Source organism: Penaeus vannamei, chromosome 2 (assembly GCF_042767895.1).
Source record: "Penaeus vannamei isolate JL-2024 chromosome 2, ASM4276789v1, whole genome shotgun sequence".
In the NCBI taxonomy this organism is placed as follows: domain Eukaryota; kingdom Metazoa; phylum Arthropoda; class Malacostraca; order Decapoda; family Penaeidae; genus Penaeus; species Penaeus vannamei.
Window position 1 is genome coordinate 50506366 of NC_091550.1, and position 15000 is coordinate 50521365.

At 40.0% G+C, this 15000-nt stretch overlaps 4 protein-coding genes across 4 annotated transcripts; all 4 read right to left on the reverse strand.

Moving 5' to 3' along the window:
- Nucleotides 1-2240: 2240 nt before the first annotated feature.
- On the reverse strand, nucleotides 2241-3493 carry LOC113830290 (cuticle protein 8). The gene is made up of 4 exons (XM_027383492.2): nucleotides 3051-3493; nucleotides 2809-2880; nucleotides 2522-2659; nucleotides 2241-2419 (listed from the first exon to the last, which is right to left on the reverse strand). The coding sequence occupies exons 1-4, from the start codon at nucleotides 3060-3062 to the stop codon at nucleotides 2294-2296; spliced, it is 348 nt and encodes a 115-aa protein (XP_027239293.1). The 5' UTR covers nucleotides 3063-3493; the 3' UTR covers nucleotides 2241-2293.
- Nucleotides 3494-5644: 2151 nt separating this feature from the next.
- LOC113830288 (cuticle protein 8) lies at nucleotides 5645-6885 on the reverse strand. The gene is made up of 4 exons (XM_027383491.2): nucleotides 6795-6885; nucleotides 6576-6647; nucleotides 6198-6335; nucleotides 5645-6023 (listed from the first exon to the last, which is right to left on the reverse strand). The coding sequence occupies exons 1-4, from the start codon at nucleotides 6804-6806 to the stop codon at nucleotides 5898-5900; spliced, it is 348 nt and encodes a 115-aa protein (XP_027239292.2). The 5' UTR covers nucleotides 6807-6885; the 3' UTR covers nucleotides 5645-5897.
- A 2112-nt stretch (nucleotides 6886-8997) lies between these two features.
- On the reverse strand, nucleotides 8998-9975 carry LOC113830252 (cuticle protein 8). The gene is made up of 4 exons (XM_027383460.2): nucleotides 9915-9975; nucleotides 9665-9736; nucleotides 9298-9435; nucleotides 8998-9156 (listed from the first exon to the last, which is right to left on the reverse strand). The coding sequence occupies exons 1-4, from the start codon at nucleotides 9924-9926 to the stop codon at nucleotides 9031-9033; spliced, it is 348 nt and encodes a 115-aa protein (XP_027239261.1). The 5' UTR covers nucleotides 9927-9975; the 3' UTR covers nucleotides 8998-9030.
- A 2348-nt stretch (nucleotides 9976-12323) lies between these two features.
- Nucleotides 12324-13516, reverse strand: LOC113830293 (cuticle protein 8). Its single transcript, XM_027383496.2, has 4 exons — nucleotides 13447-13516; nucleotides 13038-13109; nucleotides 12780-12917; nucleotides 12324-12669 (listed from the first exon to the last, which is right to left on the reverse strand). Exons 1-4 carry the CDS (start codon nucleotides 13456-13458, stop codon nucleotides 12544-12546), a joined length of 348 nt encoding a protein of 115 aa, XP_027239297.1. The 5' UTR covers nucleotides 13459-13516; the 3' UTR covers nucleotides 12324-12543.
- Between the last annotated feature and the right edge of the window lie 1484 nt (nucleotides 13517-15000).

Below are 15000 nucleotides of genomic sequence, written 5' to 3' on the forward strand. Positions count from 1 at the left end.
GTGTGTGTGTGTGTGTGTGTGTGTGTGTGTGTGTGTGTGTGTGTGTGTGAGAGAGAGAGAGAGAGAGAGAGAGAGAGAGAGAGAGAGAGAGAGAGAGAGAGAGTGACCCTAGTATTTGATATTTGATAGGGCAACTTCTTGAATTGCCTTTTTGAGAACGCTGAAGAATGAAGAAGTACTGGAAATTACAATAACTTTTGAGTCTTCTGTGCAAGAACTCCTCCACAGTACAACATGTTTATATCTACCGTCCGTACGATATATAATGTTACCTAAGCTGAAACATTTATAAGGTAGGTAGAAATACATTTTTTTAAAAGCGTAGCGAAGTAATTCTCTTTTTTTGTTACTATTGTTGCCTTTGGGAAGATTATAGAAAAAACAGAGAGAATACAGCAGTTGTGCTTTCCAGGATCTTGGTTTTAGCCTGTTGATCTCTCTCTCGCGTGGGCGCTGAGTTAGTATTAGGTGGGTGCTGTCTGACGGACTTTGGCTAAGCCGTCTCCCTGTCTCTATCGCTCAAGCTCTCATACTATTCACATGGACAGTAAGAGTGAAAGGAAGAGGGAGGGTTGAAGGAAAGGGAGAATGGGAGAAGGAGAGAAAGAGAGAGAAATGAGGGCGGGAGGGAGGGAGGGAGGATAAATTAGGAAGATGGAGGGGAAAGGGAAAGGGAGAAGGGAGAAGGGGAGAGGGAGAGAAAGAGAATGAGAATGGCAAAGAGAAAGAGAGAGATATGAGGGCGGGAGGGAGGAAGGATAAATGAGGAAGAAGAGTGACAGCGAAAGTAATTGTACTGATAGATTTATGAAGGAGACTCGTCCGTAATGAAGCAGGTAACGAACCAGCATAATCTGACGGAAGCAACCGTCGTATCTGAATTAAAAAAATGCGAAGTGTCAGCGACAACAAATCCTCTTCAGAAGCCCCACAGCCTCCCGGGAAATCTGATCGTCCGACAGAACCCGATTTTACGCTGGAACTCAGCCGATTCGACTGGACTCGCCCGTCGTTTGATGGGAGCGAGAGTTACGCGCGCTCCCGGATAATGACCACATGAATCCAGTATATTGTGCGGAGTTGGCAGGTCACGTGATCGCGAGATTGGAATTTGAAATCAATTAGGGCGGCTCGTTGTGTCCGCTCGGGCTGGCTGGGGAGGGCTGTCCACGCGCTGCGGCCTGCGTCGAATTAGCGTGTGCAGTATGTGGGGTTTTCGTCGTGTGACAAATCTAGCGTGAATAGACAAGTGACCACGAGAGTTGTTGCAGTTCGAATGCTGTGAAAAGAAACTTCGGTGATATAGATTTTCACTTTTCGGGACTCAGTAATAGATTACTGTCGGTGTCTCGAGGCGTTGTATGGATGTCTTGATCAGCGACGGTATTAGGCCTATTGGAATTTCTTGGTTGATGTAACGAAAAGAGCGGTGGCATTGCAGAATGAGAGGCCAAGATTTCCTTACCGGTCCCAGCTGTTGTATGAATATTAGATTTGCATGAATAATACGAGATTCTCGATGCACTTAGGGTGATTATCGGAGACAGCATTTTTGAGCGTATGTTTATTTTCATTTTTTCTTTAGAACCCAATACTTCTCGCACGATATCTCCTGACGATATTTTAAGATGGGAGATGGGGTAGTTCTTGATTAACTCCAGCTATCGGGTCAGATTTCAATATCAAGCAAGATCTGTCAATACCGGCGTCTCGCGTTCCTCCGTCAAATGAAGAAACTTGCGCGAGTCTGGTGGGAAATATATATAAACTCGCGCGTGCAATATAGAAAGTATTTGAATTTTAGATTATTTATTGGAACCAAACTCCCGAAGCCGTAGCGGTGTCGAGTGAAAGATCCCGGATTCGAGATTTGTGTAAGATGGGCCGAAGGAATTGAGAGGGAGAGAGGGAGGGGGAGAGGGGGAGAGAGAAGGAGAGGGAGAGGGAGAGGGGGAGAGAGAAGGAGAGGGAGAGGGAGAAGGAGAGGGAGAGAGGGGGGGAAGAGAGAGTGAGAGGGAGAGGGGAGAGAGAGTGGGAGAGGGGAGAGAGAGTGGGAGAGGGGAGAGAGAGTGGGAGAGGGGAGAGAAAGTGGGAGAGGGGAGAGGAGAGAGAGAGAGAGAGAGGGGGGGGGGGGAAGAGAGAGTGAGAGTGAGAGGGGAGAGAGAGACGGTTATAGGAAGAGAATGGGGACAGTAGCTCTATTTATGAAACACAATCAACTTAAAGTATAGACAGTTTTATTGGATATAGAAATTACATTCAGTACGACTAGATATAAACATCAAGGCTTAATTCAGTGGTAGCTATCTCCTTTGTGCTTGAAGGTGATGGCCGGGCCGTAGTACTTGGGGTGCTTGGCCTTGCCGTAGTAGCTGACCTTGGCCACGAAGCCCTTGTAGTGGTCGGCCTTGTACTCAACCTGGTGGGAGAAAGATAGTGTGATTTTTCTTCTCTTTTTTATGTATGTTTTTAATATTTTATTCATGGTAAAATAGTTAGCTAATAAGAAACTGATAATTACGTGTTGTTTGCGGCCGTCTGGGAGGGCGACGGTGTAGGAGCCGTGCAGAGCCTTGCCGTCGGATTTCTCGTTCCTGTCGAAGTGCGTTCCCTTGTAGTCGTCGTGGACGTCGTAGTTGAAGTAGTACGGCAAAGGCTCCTGGTAGGGGGGAATACAGTTAAAATTCGATTTCAGTTAGCAACGCACGTCTCAATATTTTGGCGAAAAGTTAGTGTTCTAATACCGTCTTATTGATAGGATAATATGATGCATTTATTTACAGTCGATCACGAGAGCACATTTACTACCGGATAGTAAACTGGTTCATAGACGTCCGGATACGCCGTCGCCGCACACACCACCGCCAACATAACTGCAAACTAGGAAAAAAACAGACACTGTAATCATTTTTTTCCTTATCACAGTAACTTGCTTATCACACGCTTCTAATATTAAAAACCACTTGACTTGGTTGAGATCCAGATTGTATTTATCAATTTCCTTCATTTTCCGCAGAAATATTTGAGAAAAGCACTCTGTCCAAAGCAACCTTGAATAGCATTTTGATTCTTGGGAAGGTGTCAGTAGGAGCCTCGAAGTGGCAGTGTGCCCACCAGCATCACGTGAGGTCTTATATATCGCAGAAGTGAAAATTTCGACTTCCAGACACCCGTGACTGCCGCCCCCACTTGCCCTCGCGTCAACTACTATTCCACTTGGGCGGAGTATCAACTTTCAGTCACACGCGCCCATTTGTAATGTTTCGGTGCACAAGGGTACGATCTGGCGGGTGTGGATATTTCACGCGCCCCGACTGGCCTAGTTATTGCGCTCGCCAGGGAAGAACAGTCGTGATTCTGCTGTTGTTTATGGTCTTATTAAAAGGAATGGTTGCATGCATCCTGTAATGTCGAAATACCTGTTGAGGAGGTTTGTCTCTGATGATGCATGGTAAAGAATCACGCAAATACTCAGGGTTTATGCACGTACCCACGCGCGAACCTACACGCACACACTCAAGCTCCTTTCTCTCCCTCTCTCTCTCTCTCTCTCTCTCTCTCTCTCTCTCTCTCTCTCTCTCTCTCTCTCTCTCTCTCTCTCTCTCTCTCTCTCTCTCTCTCTCTCTCTCTCACACACACACACACACACACACACACACACACACACACACACACACACACACACACACACACACACACACACACACACACTTTCTGTCACTTTCTTTCCGTCTGTCTGTCTGTTGTCTCTCTCCCTCTCCCAATCCGTCCACCTCTCTCTCTCTCTCTCTCTCTCTCTCTCTCTCTCTCTCTCTCTCTCTCTCTCTCTCTCTCTCTCTCTCTCTCTCTTCTCTCTGTCCCTGTCCCTGCCTGTCCCTCTCCCTCTCCCTCTCCCATTCTCTCTCTCTATCTCCCCTCTTTCATATTCCCTCTGCTTTCCACCTCTTCCTTTTTCTCTCCCTCGTCTTCCACCTCATCCTTTTCTTTCCTCCCCCCCCCCTCCGCCTCTCGCTCTCTCACTGTCTGTAATTTCAAACATGATACCTTTGTGGAACTCTTCTTAAAAAGCAAACATTAAGGCTTCAGATGTTGAACTGTGCAAATACTGACAAGGGTAAATGTGAGTTAGACTTTAAATAGTTAATGTACAATCTGCAATGGATTAGAGCTAAAAATGTCGTTTGCACCATTGTTTTCTGTTGATCATTTAATTTCTTTTTTATCCCCAGACGAGAAAATGGGGTGGTAGTTTTTGTTATCATCGTTACTGCTATTTTATCATCGACGTTGATATTGTCTTTTTATTATTATTATAATCAACATTATAATCCTAGTCGTCTTTGTTGTATCATCCCCATTGCCATAATTATCATTATCAGGTATCACCAAAATCCTTTTTCATCATCATCATCATCACCATCACCATCACTATAACCACCGTCATCGTCATCGTCATCATCATCACTATAATCATTGTCATCACCATCACCATAATCATTATCATCACCATAGTCATCGTCATCATCATCATCTCTACATTAACACCCAGTAAGCATGCGTTGGATAACCTCGTAATCTTACCTGAATGAATGTTATTGTTTTGTCATTGTGAGTTGACTGGCCTTCACCTTGTGGCGACAAGCTAAGAAGTGCATTATCATAATCCGACGAAACATTTCAAGTATCATTAGTGTATAAAATGAAAACTTTCCGACTCTTATGTGTTGAAATCAGGCTGAATATAAAGAATCCATCAGGCCAAATCCCTGTATAGATGTACATGGTAATAATTGATGGTCTCGGCTGTTTCCCTATACAAATTCAGTGTTATATGATTATTTAAAAACGATTTGATTGATATGAATTCTGTTGCATACATGTATAGGTTAGCAACAGTTGTTGTAAAGTTGTTGAAACGTAAAAAAAATGGCATAAGTATTAATGTTTCAGTTATTCTCAGAATTCATTACATTGCATTGATGTACCGATATTAAACGTCACATGTATGCATTTAAGTAATTACTGCAGATCCTGTTTTTTTTATTATGTAACTTCCCTTTTAAAATATAGATCCTGCATACTGTGTTTTATCAAATAAATCAGTAGATGACTTTCAGGAAGCAGGAAATCACTGAAATATGAACCAGTGTTGCCAGTCACAGTTTGCTTATATTATGTTTTGATTCGCATTTTTGCCGACTGGTGAGGGAATTAAGTATCCTGTTCGTTTTGTTCTGCTATAACACATGTCAATACTTATTTTACTGAAGTATTAAGTTGTTTGGGTGATTTCTGTGTGAGTAACAAGATCGTAATTGTGTCTTCCATGTATCCTGTGAACGAGGAAGTAAAGCGTGCTCTTGCTATCTGCTACAACCTCAGGCGAATGGTTTCCAGAGTAGATTCGATGGTGCTTATTTCTTTTGGCTTCATTCTCCTTTGTGAATATTGTTCTGATTATGTCAGTAGTATCTAAAAGCATTTTCATCATCTATGTGTATTTCGAATCAGGATAAACTATACATTCTCACCCTGTAAACACGTATCTGAAGATGGCAGATATTTGCATAGAAATGAGGTTTCAGCTTCTTTATGCTTGCGGTATGTAATTTATGTCAGTGATTTATTTTCATGTCAAGAAAATCTCTAGGTTATTAAGTCAGATTTTGATAATGAAAAAAAAATTGAGAATGAGAAAAAGTAAGTTTCATTTTTGTTTTCTAATTTTATATTGTTTTGTAAAAGCTGATAACCCAAGATACATCCATGCAATTTTATATCAGTTTTTATTTGGGAGAACAAATAAAAGAAGTATATGGTAGGTACATCATTGTCATTTATATTGATGGTAGTGAAAAACAATAGCAAAACAACTAGCTTTAACAACATGGTTGGACTTAGTGGTAATCATCACCCTTGTGCTTGAAGGTGATGGCAGGACCGTAGTACTTGGGGTGCTTGGCCTTGCCGTAGTAGCTGACCTTGGCCACGAAGCCCTTGTAGTGGTCGGCCTTGTATTCCACCTGGTGGGAAAAAGAGTAAATAAAGTTATATAAACATATACTTTGATATCTCTTATGTTGATTCTGTTCGGTTTTCCTTGCCAGGATACACGATTAAAGAACTTGGTAGTTACGAGTATACTGTAAAATAATCAGTATTTCATAAAGTAACGATAAAAGCACAGTTGTGATTACATGTTGTTTGCGGCCGTCTGGGAGGGCGACGGTGTAGGAGCCCTGCAGAGCCTTGCCGTCGGATTTCTCGTTCCTGTCGAAGTGCGTTCCCTTGTAGTCGTCGTGGACGTCGTAGTTGAAGTAGTATGGCAGAGGCTCCTGTTAGGAAAGTTCGCAATAGAATGATGATTAAGCTCCAGTTCACATTACAGTATTTCGGAACAGCTTTTGACTATTACTTGTAATTGGTACTTGTATTCACCTACAAGTATTGCTACACAGGTGTATATTGCGTACACCCATATGCTCATTCGTGCTGCTGCACACAGCATTCAGCATTTGTGACATTCACACTTCGCCAGTGCATACCCAGTCATGTATAGTGTAGGATTTACTTACCGGGTAATAGACAGGTTCATATACATCCGGGTAAGACACTGCCATTCCGATCACCAATAATACCACGACTGCCTGTAAAAGGCAGAGCAAACATATTTAAATATAAAATCCAGCATATCACTGATTATGCATTTCTAATTATGATTTTCTGAATCACATTATCAGAATGATATAATATAAAAAATATATATTCACAGTTCACACAAATACACGCGTCACCTTAAGGAACATTTTGGGTATTTCCAAAGCTTATCAGAGGTTGCAGGAGGTACTTCGAGGCTTGAGTGTTGGAGTTCAAGTGGTATCTCCGTTTATATACACCAGAAGGTCCTCCTCGAAAGCGGTTCCCTTTCAGTCACACGCGATCGTTCTTCCACTGCTATGACTTCACGCACGGTATTTTTCATGCATGTACGATGCCTGACTGCAGGTTTTGGTACGTGTGGGTTGTATGTAATTGCTTTTCTTTCGATTTTCCTTTTCACGCTCAAGCAGTTGTCGGTGAGAGTGAGCTTGCTTTCATTTAGTTGTGAAACTTGATTTACTGCAAGGTCTGTGTATAAGGAGGTGTAAGTGCCATAAAGAATATTGTGTTGAAAACACGCACGCACACGCACACGCACACGCACACGCACACGCACACACACACGCACACACACACGCACACACACACGCACACACACACGCACACACACACACACACACACACACACACACACACACACACACACACACACACACACACACACACACACACACACACACACACACACACACACACACACATGTACACACATACACATATGTGTGACATACACTCATGCATATATATGTATATATGTATGTATATATGTATGAATATATATGTATGAATATATATGTATGAATATTTATGTATACATATATGTATATATATACATATATGTGGTTGTATATGTGTGTACACGTATATGTGTGTATATATACTTATTATATATGTATGTATATGTGTATATATGTATGTGTATGTGTATACATGTATATATGTGTATATATATGTGTGTGTGTGTTTAGTGTATGTGTGTGTGTGTGTATTTAGTGTGTGCGTGTGTATGTGTATTTAGTGTGTGCGTGTGTGTGTGTGTGTTTAATGTGTGCGTGTGTGTGTGTAACTATATGTCTTATTTATGTGTATATGTATGTATATATATATATATATATATATATATATATATATATATATATATATATATGAATATATGTATATATATACGTATATATATATATATATATATATATATATATATATATGTATGTATATATAAGTATATATGTATGCGTATGTATATGTATATATGTTTATGTATACACACACATATACACGTACACACTCACACATACATATGTCTATACGTGTGTATTGATGTTTGTGTTGGGTGTGCGCCTGCACATGTACCCGCGCAAGCTTATACAAATAAATATGTTTTTACGTTTAATTCATATGTAGGATATATTGATAGTATGCGACTGTCGATTTTTACGCTATTAAACAACATAATGCAGAATGTCCCGTTTGTATTCCTCTTCTCTCGGAGTGGCGTAGTTTGTCTGTATTTTGTAGCTGTCGTGGGCTGTCCATTTCGATTTTAACATAGGACATTTCTTTGGTAATTTTCCGGAAACTTAAATACCAAAATTGCTTTTTTTTAAATCTTATTTCATTATTGATATGTAATTATCATTGCCGGTTAAATGTATATACAGATTTATATTGAGTCATTTGCTTTGGTAAATCATTTAGGTATTTGAAGATACTGAGATTGCTTTATAATCCAGTTTAGATATTTTTACTGCAAACTGAATTGTTCAATTGCCATATATTGACTGCCCATGGGTCGGAGTGTTATTACCGAGATTGCAGGATTTTGATTTTTCATTGTATCCATATCTGATAGAATGCAAAGAAATGCAGATAATCTAAATTCAAATGCATTAAAATGGATTTTTCGTTAATCCAATTGATTGTACATCGAATGGGATATCGAATAAAACTTGCTGCATAACATGTGTCCTGCATTATTGGTTATGGCCATGATTTTTTGTGTTTATTTGATATGTATATTAAAAAATGTGTTCATGCTGTATCTGGTATTTTAATTCCTTTGTTAAAGAATAGGCTAATCATCTGTTATGTATTAGTTTTGCGATATGATGTAAATATCTTCATTTACCATTTGTATTTTCGGTAGATCTGTATCACTACTAATTGGAAATGAAGAATTATAGGGGAACATTTGATATTCAACTCTGTATTTGATAGAGTTTTATTACATTGAAAAAAATGTATATAGTTTCGACTAGTGTAAAGCAAAGTATATATATATATATATATATATATATATATATATATATATATATATATATATATATATATACACGTATGTTTATATCATGGACACATATAGGCTTCGTTCAATTAGTGATAATCATCACCCTTGTGCTTGAAGGTGATGGCAGGACCATAGTACTTGGGGTGCTTGGCCTTTCCATAGTAGCTGACCTTGGCCACGTATCCCTTGTAGTGATCAGCAGTGTATTCGACCTGTGAAAAGAAATTTACCTCTGTTATTTATAGCAGCTTGTGTTTTTTTAAGAAACAGTACTTTGTAAATTATGCCACTACATTTCCCACAATAAGAATATATAGTGTACACACTGCCGTCAAATGGAAACTGATAATTACGTGTTGTTTGCGGCCGTCTGGGAGGGCGACGGTGTAGGAGCCGTACAAAGCCTTGCCGTCGGATTTCTCGTTCCTGTCGAAGTGCGTTCCCTTGTAGTCGTCGTGGACGTCGTAGTTGAAGTAGTACGGCAGAGGCTCCTGGTAGAAAAGGTCATATTTAGAAACCTTTTCGTGAAATAACAGACTTTGCAATTGAAATCATAGTTGACATGATTTACATTTAACAATCGCATACAAGAGCGGGCTTGAATTAGAGGCAGAAGTTCCTCATAGAGAATATTATTCTCGGGCTTTCGACTACAAGAACTGGAATTACGACGACTGGAATGTAATAAGGAGTTTATAGGAATGCTGTTCGTTTACTCACCGGATAGTAGACTGGCTCATATACGTCTGGGTAGCCCGATGCCAAGGCGGCCACCAAAACCACAAGCGTTACCTGAGGAGATGAAATTTCGTCAAGACTCATCAATGATTTATCACTTGATCAAAACCATTGCTGTTCTTTTATCTCTGCTTTGATAACATCATATTTGGCTTTTACAGGGACATCCTCGGGAATATTTTTAGCGCTGGAGGCATATAAATTAAAGAGATAAGAGCTGCATGTACGAAACCTTAAATAACATGTTGCTATTAGAAGTGGCGACTGCGATGTTGAAGAGTTGAGTGATTTGACATGCGTTCTGCGGTGCCTTTTATACATGGCTGGACATTACCAAGCTTCCATGCGTGACTTCGTGGCACGTGAGTTGAGTGGGCCACGCATCTGTCTTGACGTATGCCAGCCTGCCATGCGTAACAATGCGTTTTATCTCTTCGGTTAGAGCATGTAAGTTCATATGAATAGTTTTTGACTTAGATGCAGGAGTTGAGGGCATCATGATAACCATAATGGTAATCATAATGGTAACAGTATCGATATCAATAGCCGGAAAAAATCCGTAAATTCAATGAATCAGGTGAAGTCAGGTAGGCCTGGTAATTGACTCTCAGCTTGAGGAGCTGCCTGTGTAATCAAATTTCACAAAACAAAACTAAAGTGGCCAATTTAATTACCTAATAATGATAATGATAACAATAAAAGATGAAAAAGAATCTTTCCGAAAATCAATAGAGTAAACAAGTGAGATAAGGCGTACTAGTCTTGTGGAGCCAACTGTGGACATGGACAAATACGTCTATCTGTGAGCTGCGATGCATACAAGCACACACGCACACGTACACGCACACGCACACGCACATGCACATGCATACGCACACGCACACGCACACGCACATGCATACGCACACGCACACTTACTCACTCACTCACTCACTCACTCACTCACACTCACTCACTCACTCACTCACTCACACTCACTCACTCACTCACTCACTCACTCACTCACTCACTCACTCACTCACTCACTCACTCACTCACTCACTCACTCACTCACACACACACACACACACACACACACACACACACACACACACACACACACACACACACACACACACACACACACACACACACACACACACACACAAACACTAACACTAACACACACCAACACACATACAACATATGTTTCAATAATGCAGAGTTACACACGTTTTATATTCAGCGCCGCTGTTAAATCAAAATTTATGCATGCAAAATGTTCTTTCATTGAGGTCCCTTTCCCATTTACATGCATATTCCATGCATGTTCATTGCAAGCTTAAAAGAAGACAACTCGGGCTTTGAGAGAGCAATAAACAACGAATGATAGAGGCGGCCTTTCACGACATGTGCTTTTGATGTTTGATTCTTATATTTATCGCGGTTATTGCTTTGTTTTGGCCATTTCATTTCATTTGATGCAGCTGCCGTTCGAAATTTCGTTTACAGCGCGAAAAAATGGCCCCGGGGCAGGTTGGATCTCGAATATGAGAGGAGAGACAGTCCTCCTCTGTCTGTATATATTCATTCGTTTATTTACTTATTTGTTCATTTATTTGTTTGTTTGTTTATTTCTTTATTTTTTTATTTATCTGTTTATCTTTTTGTTTATTTATTTATTTGGAGGAGGGGTTCCCTTTTCTCATCTTTAGTCGTTTGTCTCCAATTCCCGTGGCGCCTTTGCTGCTTTTCTTCTTTCTTTTGCCTCATTCTATTTATGCATTCTCAATTTCTATGCAGCGTTTGCCTCGGCATGCACGCGAGGATGTTTCATTGTGCGCTTCCAGGGTTGTTATGAAGCTGGAGGGAGACACGTGGCCACGCTTTGCACTTTCATGTAATGCAATTCCTTAAAATGAATTTCATATTTACAGTTTAGTAAGGTACAAGGATAATGGTGTGCGTTTATATATATATATATATATATATATATATATATATATATATATATATATATATATATATATATATATATATGCATATGTGTGTGTGTGTGTGTGTGTGTGTGTGTGTGTGTGTGTGTGTGTGTGTGTGTGTGTGTGTGTGTGTGTGTGTGTGTGTGTGTGTGTGTGTGTGTATGTATGTATGTATATATATTTATTTACACACACACGCATAAACACACACACACACTCACAAATATATATGTAAATGTATATATGTATGTGTTAGTGTACAGAGAGAAACGACTAAAAAACACAGATACGCCGATATATAGATAGACAAACAGCAGGAAATTGATTAAATTTTTCACCAGAGTGGGCAGATAGACTCTGTTACAGGTGAGGCTCTTGGACTGAACAGGTATATGTGTAATTTAAAGCTCGACTAACGTCAATGAAAGCCATACATAGCTAAAGAATAGAGGGGTTGTTTGTATGTTCAGCGTTTGGCATTGTTTGTACACTCGTGAATATTCGTTTTGCATTGTGAAATAGCCAATGATAGGTCGAAAAAAGAGTCGCATGGCCTCCAGCAGGTTCTCGGGAATTAGATGACTACGATTTGTCCTGATTTTACATTTATATGGATAAGATTTGGGATTATTCGTTTGTGGACAAAAGGCAAATAAACCATTTTCTTCTAATAGAAGCGTTGATGTGTTTTTCCTTGTTAAGTCTTCACTGAATCATGTGATGAATATATTCCACTGAATCTCAAATGAGGATTGTTTGAACTTGAATGAATGAATTGAAAAAAAAAGAAATAGTCTTAATGCCAAAGGTTAAGAGATACTCATACGTTTTTGCTATGATTTTTAATTTATCTTACGCCCTAAAACAGGTACTGCACAATGAGGTAAATACACCCTGTTGTATTCAGTGGTACCCGTCACCCTTGTGCTTGAAGGTGATGGCCGGGCCGTAGTACTTGGGGTGCTTGGCCTTGCCGTAGTAGCTGACCTTGGCCACGAAGCCCTTGTAGTGGTCGGCCGTGTACTCAACCTGTGCAAGCGGGGTAGAGTTGTTAGTTGGTATATTATACTGATATTTGAGATATAAACATGTCTCAGGGACTAGGATAATGTAGTTTGGAAGATGAGGTTGAATATTACCAGCTGTTTGCGGCCGTCGGGGAGGGCGACGGTGTAGGACCCGTAGACAGCCTTCCCGTCCGACTTCTCGTTCCTGCCGTAGTGAGCGCCCTTGTAGTCGTCGTGGACGTCGTAGTTGAAATAGTACGGCAGAGGCTCCTGTAGGGGGGAAGGCAGTCGGTTTGAGAACGGCGATGAGGTTTTCCGAATTAAAACTATGAATGGTAATTGGTCTTATTTGTTCAATCATTTCACCCCAAGAGGGCCACCCAAACGCACCGGTTTGTAAACTGGTTCGTAGACGTCAGGATAACTGACCACGGCGACGACCACCGCCAGCAGAGTGATGAGCTGTGAAGGATATATTGAAAATAGATAAACGGATAGGTAGGTATCTCAATATGCGCGTGCGCGTCCACACACACACACAGATGTGTATATGCATACATTTATATGTGTATATGTACATGTATATATATATATATATATATATATATATATATATATGTATATATGTATATATATACACATACATATACATACATATATGTGTGTGTGTGTGTATTTGTATGGATAGAGTTTTGTGTGTGAATATATATATATATATATATATATATATATATATATATATATATATATATATATATATATATATTTAAGAATGAGTATTCACAGATTAAGACGTTACCTTTAAAGACATGCTGAAAGAAGCTAAACACGGCTCGGATCCTATGTGGTAGTTGTTGCTCCGAGATAAGACTCGTCGAAAGTGGTACCCAACCTCCGTTCTCGGCGACTTTTATACAAGCAAAGATAGTAGTTCCCGCTTCAGTTGGTCGTGGGGTTGGAATGGCCTCGAACCACCCTGCTCCTGACACGTACCTCGTGCCTTGCTCACGTACCTCGCTCACGTGGGTCAGAACGGTTCACGTACCGCGTTGCTCTGAGCTCAGCCAAGTCAGCGTGTGTGACGGGTTTTATGAGCACCTACACCTTGGGAGAGAGAGGTTGTGGCAAGGAGGGAGGGAGGGGAAGGAGGTAGCGAGAGGGAAAGAGGGAGGGAGGGGAAGGAGGTAGTGAGAGGGAAAGAGGGAGGGAGGGGAAGGAGGTAGCGAGAGGGAAAGAGGGAGGGAGGGGAAAGAGGTAGTGAGAGGGAAAGAGGGAGGGAGGGGGAGGAGGTAGTGAGAAGGAGAGAGGGAGGGAGGGAAGGTGAATGGTTGTCTTGATGGGTGGGTTCATGTTGTCTTAATGGATGGTTGGATTGGTGATTTTTTTTCTTTTAATTTTTTTCAGCAATTTAAGCTTTGTGCCTCTATGACACGCCTTTCTTTTGGGCTATGTATGGGTTGATTTGTTTTGTTAACTTTTATTTAATTATTTTTTGAGATTAGAGAAATAGATTGGAAAGGAAAGGGTGTGGCGGGGTCGATGAATAAATATTTTTTCTCGTTTTCCTTTTAACATTCTTTTTTTTCCCTCGCGCATTGGCGTGACTTTTCATATTCGTATTCCTGGGTCATGCGCTGACCTTGAAACGTTACGATATCGCACGGAAAAATATCACACTATATATTCAATTCAAAGTTGATGCTGTTTTTTGAACCCTTTGGAAGTCCGTTACAGTAAATTGCAAATTTGATCGAGTGATACTAGTGTTTGTGAAGATAAAAAGTGATTATAAAGGGAGATAACATTTTGGTGATTTACAAAACTTCGTTTATATAATTCATGAAACATGATATATAATAACTATATTATGCAAGCCCATTTTATTGCAAATTTATTTCTCTGATTTTGTTTTATATGTTTATTATTATTGATTTTAATGCTGCGTCAGCCTACTTCATTTATTGCTGAAGTGTTCAAGCTTTTGGGAGGATTCTACTTGATGTTATCATTTTGATGATATTCTGTGTATTTATTCCAATGGATAGTTTATTATTTTTATCAATCTGTTGGAAACTAAATTATTTATGATGCCATTTTCCGAGTATAGCTTTCGATGCAACGGTTTACGATTGGATCTGTTTTTCCTTTTATGGGAAGCATTTGTTTTATTCATTTTTTTTTTAACCTTTCTGTAAACTTTAAGGGAGACGTTAATACTCACACTTACCTGAAGTGCACTTTTCTCTTGAATCAGAATATAGGGTCAGTCACGGTTGATAATTTTAGGTTTTTCGTAGGTCCGTGTATTTTTTGTATTATATTGTATTGTATCATTATTATTGTTTCGTTACTC

Coding starts and splice junctions, on each gene's coding strand:
- LOC113830290 (XM_027383492.2), bottom strand. Junction 2,660..2,808: donor ATGAACCAGTTTACTATCCG/GTAGTAAATGTG, acceptor CCCCCCTACCAG/GAGCCTTTGCCGTACTACTT. Junction 2,420..2,521: donor CAGACGGCCGCAAACAACAC/GTAATTATCAGT, acceptor TTCTCCCACCAG/GTTGAGTACAAGGCCGACCA.
- LOC113830288 (XM_027383491.2), bottom strand. Junction 6,336..6,575: donor ATGAACCTGTCTATTACCCG/GTAAGTAAATCC, acceptor CTTTCCTAACAG/GAGCCTCTGCCATACTACTT. Junction 6,024..6,197: donor CAGACGGCCGCAAACAACAT/GTAATCACAACT, acceptor TTTTCCCACCAG/GTGGAATACAAGGCCGACCA.
- LOC113830252 (XM_027383460.2), bottom strand. Junction 9,436..9,664: donor ATGAGCCAGTCTACTATCCG/GTGAGTAAACGA, acceptor CTTTTCTACCAG/GAGCCTCTGCCGTACTACTT. Junction 9,157..9,297: donor CAGACGGCCGCAAACAACAC/GTAATTATCAGT, acceptor TTCTTTTCACAG/GTCGAATACACTGCTGATCA.
- LOC113830293 (XM_027383496.2), bottom strand. Junction 12,918..13,037: donor ACGAACCAGTTTACAAACCG/GTGCGTTTGGGT, acceptor TCCCCCCTACAG/GAGCCTCTGCCGTACTATTT. Junction 12,670..12,779: donor CCGACGGCCGCAAACAGCTG/GTAATATTCAAC, acceptor CCGCTTGCACAG/GTTGAGTACACGGCCGACCA.